Source organism: Tupaia chinensis, unplaced genomic scaffold, assembly GCF_000334495.1.
Source record: "Tupaia chinensis unplaced genomic scaffold, TupChi_1.0 Scaffold000624_1, whole genome shotgun sequence".
NCBI classification, from domain to species: Eukaryota; Metazoa; Chordata; class Mammalia; order Scandentia; family Tupaiidae; genus Tupaia; species Tupaia belangeri.
The window spans coordinates 869,145-878,675 of NW_006160144.1; the positions used below are offsets into that span (position 1 = coordinate 869,145).

The 9,531-nt window shown below is 39.8% G+C and overlaps 1 protein-coding gene across 6 annotated transcripts in view; it reads left to right on the forward strand.

Annotated features, from left to right (window-relative positions):
- The window catches only part of CDC27 (cell division cycle 27), a 73,131-nt gene that overhangs the window by 50,437 nt on the left and 13,163 nt on the right, over positions 1-9,531 (forward strand). For all 6 annotated transcript variants that reach the window (XM_006159107.3, XM_027775995.1, XM_027775994.1 and 3 more), the window contains 2 exons: positions 3,294-3,502; positions 7,151-7,268. In XM_006159107.3, the coding sequence (XP_006159169.1) occupies positions 3,294-3,502; positions 7,151-7,268 (327 nt within the window). The remainder of the gene's footprint in view (positions 1-3,293; positions 3,503-7,150; positions 7,269-9,531) is intronic.

Genomic DNA, 9,531 nt, shown 5'->3' on the forward strand with positions numbered 1-9,531 from the left:
GTACTCGCCAGACAGACAGAGGGAGACATAGAGACAGAAAGCGAGAAATCACCCCCCAGGGGGGACAGTCACGCCACAATCCCTTCTCCTCCATTCTCCTCTCGGGATCTTGGGCATGCACACACCCGTGCCCGGCGTGAGTTTTAAGCCACCGGGTCCGGGACATGAACCGCGGTTGACTATGTGGGAGTCCAGAGACATAGCCATTATGCTAACTGCTGGTTCCCTTAAATCTGTAATTTTAAAAAAAAAGAAATGAGTTAAAGAGTGAAGGGCCACCCTATGAACAGATGCCAGTGGATGAGATTTAAATTTTGTCTGTGTTCAGAGCCAGAGCTGCTTCTCTGCACTGAACTGTTCTTAGTTTTGTGGTCATATCTATATGAGGATTGACACAGGAAGGCAGAGTTACCTTGTTCTTTTCAACTCAACCTCTCGGTAAAGGTAATGCAAAATAGGACTTACATCTAGAAATCATTACTCTATCACCTTTCCTGAGAGACTTACTCTATAAAACCATGATTAAAACTTGGATATGGCTGGGACCAGTTGTTGGACTCCCACGTAGCTGACCACAGTTTAAGTCCTGGACCCGATGGCTTAAAACTCACACTGAGGAACCAGCAGTTGGAGTAATGGCTATGTTGCTGGACTCCCATGGACTCGGTTCGAATCCTGGACCCGGTGGCTTAAACTCACACCAGGCGTGCGTGCGTGTGTGTGTGTATGTGGAAGATCCTGAGAGGAGAATGGAGAAGGGATTGCGGTGTGGCCATCCCCCCTGGGGGGGTGATTTCTCGCTTTCTAACTCTGTCTCTCTCTGTCTGGCTGGCAAACGCATGTGCCCTATGGCAAAAACCTCTCCAAAAAAAACAAAATTTAAAACTTTGGATATGGGGACCAGCAGATGGCATAATGATTGCATCACTGAACTTCCACGTAGTCAACCGAGGCTCAAGTCTTAGATCTGGTGATTTAAAAAGTTTATGCCAGGCGTATGTTTATGCATACCCAAGATCCTGAGAGGAAAATGAAGAAGGGATAGTGGCATGGCCATCCTCCCCAACCTCTAGGGGGGGATGATTTCTCGCTTTCTGTCTGTCTCTGGCGAGTGCATGCACCCTATAGCAAAAATCTCTCAAAAAAAGAAAAGAAAAAACCTGGATATGTATTTTTGAGTAGAAAATTTTCTCTGTCTTTTTAGTAGAAACTTAAATTTTTTTCTGAGTTCATGTTCTTACCCACAGCCTATGTATAAAAGTAGGTTAAATGTGAATTTGACCTACCACAGAAAGTTGTTCAATTTGTTCTTGTTATTACTAATTTATATAAAACCATAATACAAGGCACCATTACACTGATAAGAGTGACACTGTTCCTCCATGTATATGTAAATTGTATCAACTCGTTTTCCCTTACTAGTTCTTATATTTCAGGCTGAAAGAATATTCTCAGAGGTTAGAAGAATTGAAAATTACAGAGTTGAAGGTATGGAGATTTACTCTACAACACTTTGGCATCTTCAGAAAGATGTTGCTCTTTCAGTTCTTTCGAAAGACTTAACGGACATGGATAAAAATTCACCAGAGGTATGTTAACCACTGCTTACATGTTTATCTTTTGATCATCCTTAACAAATGGAGATAAAGCAAATAGTCCAAACAGTATTCTGTATCACCCACACTTAATTTTCTTTATCTAGACTGAGATTCAGAAAAGAGAAAGCCCTAGAATACATGTTACAGACTCACAAATAGAAAGAGCTCATTTTAAATTAAAGTAAGTTAGCCACTATAATGATCATTTTAAGACACAGGCACAATTCACATTTACCAATTTTATAGGAATTATCTCTCAGTGCTTCTCAAGATTATTTAGTGGTACTTTCTAACTAAGCTTAGAATTATATAGTCAGGTCTAACTATTCCCAGTACGTCGACAGTTCTGTGAGCACTGAAGTAGCTCATACTGGGCCTCTGCTCCTAGGGGAAGAGTCTGTGCTTTATGTATGTCTCACATAGATTATAATCTTAAATCCTGAAAACACCTCGTCTTGGTAAATTCTGTTTTATTTATTTAACAAAAGGGAAAATAAGGTTCAGAAATGAGATTAAGGAGCAGGACCCGCTCGTGGCATAGTGGTTAAGGCACTGGACACTCCCACGTGGCCAACCATGGTTTGAGTCCCTGACCTGGTGGTTTGCTTTCTCACTTTCCCTCTCTCTGTCCCTCTCTCTCTCTGGTCAAATTAAAATAAATAATTTTTTTTTAATCTGTGATATATGTTTTTTTTTTTTTTGGAGAGATTTTCACTATAGGGCACGTGTACTCGCCAGACAGACAGAGGGAGACATAGAGACAGAAAGCGAGAAATCACCCCCCAGGGGGGACAGTCACGCCACAATCCCTTCTCCTCCATTCTCCTCTCGGGATCTTGGGCATGCACACACACGTGCCCGGCGTGAGTTTTAAGCCACCGGGTCCGGGACATGAACCGCGGTTGACTATGTGGGAGTCCAGAGACATAGCCATTATGCTAACTGCTGGTTCCCTTAAATCTGTAATTTTAAAAAAAAAGAAATGAGTTAAAGAGTGAAGGGCCACCCTATGAACAGATGCCAGTGGATGAGATTTAAATTTTGTCTGTGTTCAGAGCCAGAGCTGCTTCTCTGCACTGAACTGTTCTTAGTTTTGTGGTCATATCTATATGAGGATTGACACAGGAAGGCAGAGTTACCTTGTTCAACCTCAACTGAGAACATGCCCATTTGATAGCTCAAATGTTGAGTCCACCGATGACCACAAAAGCACTGCAAGTATTGATTTGGTTTCACAAATTTCAGTGAGCAAGCAAATATGGAGTCTGTGAATAATGAGGATTGATTGTTTATCTATGAAAGCTCTTCGTTTTTTTCTTTTTCTTTTTAAAATTTTTGTCAGAGGACATATGTTATTACCTGAAGGAGACACAGAGAGAAAGATAGAAGGAAAGTGAGAAAGCACTCCCCTTGGGAGATGATCATGCCACAATCCCTTCTCCATTTCTTCCTACTTTCAGGAGTTTGGGCATGCACGCACATGCACTTACCATGTTCTTAAGGCCTCTGGATCCGGGACTCTAAATGTGTATGGTCCACCATGTGGAACCAACTGCCTTAACCACCACACCACTGGCTGACCCCTCAATTTTTGCCTAGTGGGATCTGAGGCTTGATTTTAGTAATCAATTTGTTTTTGCTAGATAAAATAAAAGTTTTAATTGTGTATTCGTTTTTTGTTTCCATTTTATTAAGGCCTGGTGTGCTGCGGGGAACTGTTTCAGTCTGCAACGGGAACATGATATCGCAATTAAATTCTTCCAGAGAGCTATCCAGGTTGATCCAAATTATGCTTATGCCTATACTCTATTAGGACATGAGTTTGTGTTGACTGAAGAACTAGATAAAGCATTAGCTTGTTTTCGAAATGCCATCAGAGTCAATCCTAGACATTACAATGCATGGTAAGTGCTGTCGAAGTTCAATGATAAAGTCTTATTGAGGGCACTCAGTAGTTTTTCTTGTTAGAAATCTCTTTATTGTCATGAGTTTGGTTATTTATACCTAAGGGTGGTACATATTGGTTGGTAACATCTAACCAAATGTTTTCATGTAGAATATATATGAGGTGACTTCAATCAGTTTGATGAGAAATTGAATTGCAAAAAATTTTGAAATCCATGTATAGTTCTTTCATAATATGCATTTTCCTGAACTTTTTTAAGTCACTCCTCCCATGTATCTTTAACAAACTCTAAATTAAAGGTGTTAATAGAATACCACATCCTTATACTCAACAGTCAACCTTTCTACCAAACTTTTGCAAATAATTGCTTTTGTTACTTGATTGGTTACTTTTTATTGGAGCACTCAGATAATGATTAGGGTGAAAAGTGGTTGGGAAAGTGGAGAGGAATGATCTATATCATTTCCCCATAGGTTAATAGAAAATAAACATTGAAAAAAAAAATCCACCCATTGTTGTTCTTTGAAGAGAAAGAACTATAAGTTTATTAAGAAATCATGGGGCCAGCAGGTGGCATGGTGGTTAATGTGATGTATTCCCACATGGCCGACCGTGATTTGAGTCTCAGACCTGGCAGCTTGCTTTCTCATTCTCTCTCTGTGTTCCTCTCTGGTCAAATAGAATAATTAATTAATTAATTAATTAATTTTAAAAAGAACTCAGTGTTTCAGTTTGTTAAGTAGGGTAGCTTTTTTTTATACTTGTGCATAAGCAAATAAGTTACAGGTGGTTTCATATTGTTACAAAATGAAGATATGAAAATTTTTGTTTCTTTTTCTGCCTCAACAATGATACTTATTGTATATTTTTTACTGACATGCTTGTTTAAATATTCAGAATAGGTATAATTTTGAAATCATAACTCTATGGTAGTTTTTATGTCATAGTGGTTATCGTTTGGATTAAGTGTTAGAACAGTTAAGTTTTATCATTCTGTTAGGTTGTCAGAAAACTCATGACATCTTTTTCTGTTTTTTAATGTAAAAATGCATCATGATTTTCCTGTTGACCTAGTATTTGTCACTAACTTGAAGCATTAGATTCCTAAAATTTTTTTTTTTTTTTTTTGGAGAGGTTTTCGCTATGGGACATGTGCACTTGCCAGACAGACAGAGAGAGACATAGAGACAGAAAGCGAGAAATCACCCCCCGGGGAGGGGTGGTCACACCGCAATCCCTTCTCCTCCATTCTCCTCTCGGGATCTTGGGCACACACGCACACGCACCCGGCGTGAGTTTTAAGCCACCGGGTCCGGGACGTGAACCGCGGACGACTACGTGGGAGTCCAGCGACATAGCCATTACGCTAACTGCTGGTTCCCAGATTCCTAAAATATTTTTTGATTTGTGTATGTACGTTTTTAAATGGATTGTATCTCTCATGTCTAAAGAGTTCAATTATCTGAAAGATTGAAAAAAAATGCTAGCTTTTGCTAACATTTAAAATAGTCAAGCTTGGGACCAGCAGTTGGTGTAATAGCTATGTCGCTGGACTCCCATGTAGTCGACCGCAGTTCGAGTCCTGGACCCGGTGGCTTAAACTTATGCCGGGTACGTGTGTGTGCATACCCAAGATCCCGAGAGGAGAATATAAGAGAAGGGATTGCGGTGTGGCCATCTCCCCTGAGGAGTGATTTCTCAGTTTCTGTCTCAGTCTTTCTGGTGAACGCATGTGCCCTATAGCAAAAACCTATCCAAAAGAAAAAAAAGAATTTCGATACTGAGGTAGTTAGGTAGCTACCTAACCACTGAGCATATTTATTATTCTATCTCCAAAGTAAATAGCCTGTGTTTTGTCGCCACCTTCACCATCAATAGTAGTTTTTTTTTGTTTCTCAAGGGGATAGTAACACCACAATCTCTTCTCCATTCTTCCCTAAGGATTTTGGATACATACATACCCCCATTTGGAGTTCAGGCTTTTAAGCCACCAAGTCTGGCACTAGAATCATGCCACTGGATAAATGGAATTCAATGTCAATGTCTTTTTTTTTGTTTTTTTCTGTTAAGAGAGAGAGAGATTTTAGCTATAGGGCACATGTGCTTGCCAGAGAGACAGAAAGTGAGAAATTACCCCAGGGTGGATGGCCATGCCTTAATCCCTTCTCTTCCATTACCCTCTCGGGATTTTGGGCACACACACGCGCACACACACACACACTCACACACATGAGTTTTAAGCTGCCAGATCCAGGACTCAAACCATGATCAACTACTTGGGAGTCCAGCAACATAACCATTATGCCATCTGCTGATCCCCAGTGTCTTAACCTCCATGCCACCTGCTTTGCACAATTTTTTATGCCTTTTTTCACCCATAGTACCATTATAATGATAAAACCACTTAAATAAGCAGATAGGTTATGCTTTTTTTTAAGTTTATTTTGTACTTACTCTCCACCATTATTATCTAGTTTTAGCCAAAAAGATCTCTTTAATATAAACCATCCCCAGGACCAGCAGATAGTGTAATGGCTCTGTTGCTGGACTCCCATGTTGTCGACCACAGTTCGAGTCCTGGACCCAGTGGCTTAAACTCACACTGAGTGCGTGTGCATGTTTTCCCAAGAGCCCTGGAGGAGAAGGGATTGTGGCGTGGCCATCCCCCCCGGGGGGTGATTTCTCGCTTTCTGTCTCTCTTGTCTCTTTCTGTCTTTCTGGCAAACACATACACCCTATAGCAAAAACCTCTCCCAAAAAAAGTGTATATATATATATATATATAAACCATCCCATTATATTCATTTGATGGTTTGAAAATTCACAAGAAATATGTACTTATACATCAGCCTAATAAAATTACAGTTTTAAAGTCTATAAATATATTAGCTTGCTTTGGATACAGTGTGTGGGGGGGAGCTGAACATGACACTATATGTTACACTTATTATAATATAAAATATATACACATTTGGACACAGAATATTGAAATAGCATTTGGAGTTCAGGCTTTGGGATTATAAAAGAAGATACCAAAACCTTTATTAGCTGTGTAAGTTTAAAGTTCTTTTTTTGTTAATTGCCAGAGAGTGCAAGCACTCTGCCTAAGAGAGAGATGGAAAGGGAGAAAGCTTCCCTCGGGGTGCAGTCACACCACAATCCCTTCTCCTCCTTTTCTCTGTCCTGTTGGAATTTGGGGCATGCGCACACATACAGGCCTAATGTGTTCTTCAAGCCTCCAGAGCCAAGATTCATATCACAGTCACCCATGTGGGATCCAGCTCTTTTTATCATTAGGCCATAGGGCCAACCCCAAGCAAAGTTCTTGGCACAATTGTAATAGCCACTCATTAAAAATTGGCTATTAAATCTAGATTGTAGCAGTGTGTTTAAGGATGTGGTTACTTTTTCCCATTAACATCATTTTATTTGATTGATTTGATGTATTATTTTTACATGTACAAATGATTCTTCTAAAATACTTCAATGATTTTTGTTATCACCAATTATTTTTGCCTCCCCCTAAGACCACTATTATTTTTCCATTGCTTTTTAAAGTTCCTTACATACACTTTTATTAGTTGCACTGCAGTAGCAGCCAAAAGTTTATATCTTCTAAAGTTGTACTTTGTTTTTATGTTTTCAGGTATGGTTTAGGAATGATTTATTATAAGCAAGAAAAATTCAGCCTTGCAGAAATGCATTTTCAGAAAGCACTTGATATCAACCCTCAAAGTTCAGTTTTACTTTGCCACATTGGAGTAGTAAGTAACTTTTAAGACATTATTGCTCTTTCAATCTCCATTTTGAAATATATTTTTTAATTGTTATAATGAAAATTAGGGCTTTTTATTATTGTTGTTGAAAGTGTATCCTAGAATTTTTGATAGCCAAAACATCACTTTTTTGGTTGACATAAAGAAATATTACTGGAGTCCCTTCATTCCTTGGGCAAGTCATTTCGTTTCTGTCCATTCTGGGGTGTGCATTTGTTTGTTTGTTTTTGAGAGTTTTTTTTTTTTGCTATAGGAGCACATGCGTTCACCAGAAAGACAAAAACAGAAAGTGAGAAATCACCCCCCACCCCCAGGGGGGATGGCCACACCGCAATCCCTTCTCTTCCATGCTCTTCTCGGGATCTTGGGCACGCACGCAAGGTGTGAGTTTAGGCCACCTGGGTCAGGGACTCGAACCGTGGTCGACTACATTGGAGTCCAGTGACATAGCCATTATGCTAACTGCTGGTCCCTGTCCATTCTGTTTTTTGAGTGGTAAATAATACTACCTTACTTCTTTCATGCATAAGGTTGTTATGTAACTCGAATGAGATGCTTTTTTTTTTCTGTTTTTGCCAGAAGACAGATGTCCTGACCAGAGGTGTGGAGTGGGGGACGTGTACATGCCACAAACCCTTCTCCACCACTTCTCCATCCTGTTGGGATTTTGAGCATGCACTCACGTGAACCTGTTCTGTTTATCCAGCCACTGGGGCTAGAATTCAAACCACATGGTTGGCCCTGTAGGATCCAGCTTCCTTAATCACCAGACCATGTTGCCAGCCTGAGATGCGTCGTATTTTTGAAGACACTTTTATGTATGTTAATATTTAGCTCCTAAATTAAGTAGGTGATATTTCAAGGCAAGCAGCTCCCTGTATTTAAGCCTCTGAGTGATTACGTATGTCATATCTTATTTGAATTCTTATGGGAGCCAGCCAGTGGCAGGGTGGTTAAGACAGGGATTACACTAGTCGACTGCATGGTTCAAGTCCTAGACCCATTGCTTGAAAACACTCAGGGAGGCATGTGCACACATACCTAAAGTCCCTAGAGAAGGATGGAGGAGAAGGGGTTGTGGTGTGGCCCATCCCTGCTGGGGGTAACTTCTCATTTTCTTTCTCACTCTGTCTCTTCTGCAAGCACATGTGTCCTATGGGCAAAAATGAATAAAAAATAATTCTCGTGAGGTGATATGGATCACTATTTTGTAATTGTTTTTATTTAATTTTATTTATTTATTTTAATTTGACCAGAGAGGGACAGAGTGAGAGAGAGAGAAAAAAGTAAAAAAGCAAGCCACCAGGTCTGGCACTTGAACTTTGGTCGGCCATGTGGGAGTCCAGTGCCCTTAACCACCATACCACCTGCCGCCCCCATGGATCGCTATTTTTATACTTAACTTATTTTTTAAGTTTTTCCATAGGGCACATGCACTCACTGGAGTCAGAGAGAGGGAAAGTAAGAAATCTCCCCACAAAGGAGATGAGCATGCACCCGCCCAGTGATTTTCAAGCTGTCAGGTACAGGACTTGAACCAGCACCTTAACCACTATAGCACCTGCTGGCCTCCTCTACTTACATTTTTAAAATGTATCTAAAAAGAAATTTTACTTTGATAAGAGAAAAGATAAGTATATATTTGTTTGTTCTTTAAAATTTCATTTATTAGTTTCTCTGTAAGGATAGTACCTTAAGTGCTGGTACTATCTCAGCTCTCACCTGTCTTCCTCCCCACCTCCTTTTTTGGTTTCTCTTACCAAATATGGCCTTTCTAGGAAAGGGTATACAACATGAGGAAATGGTGTTGACTTGAAATTTTACTATTTCTAGAAATGATTTCAGATTTTTATTGACTGAGCTGAAATTTCCAGTGATAATTGTCCTAAACAGCAACATGCTGACTTTTTTCATAGTCTATGCAGGAAATAAAGAGAAACTGTATCTACTTAAAATTACTGTGTTTAGAGACAGATGGGTGGCACAACAGTAATGCAGCCAGGCCTACATGTGAAGATCCTCAGTTAATTTCCCAGAATCTTCCTGTGTATGTCAGATCCATGCAAATGCCCATAGTCTGAGTTAGCTGAGGCTAGGGTGTACCACAGCATGGAGGAATTCTGTTGGAGGTGCCTGTTCTGTCTCTATCTCCCTCACTCTATCTCTTACCTCACGGAAAAAATATTGATAAACTTTAAAATCCTTTTTTTTTTTTTTTTTTTTTTTTTAAAAATTTTTTTTTGGTACCACA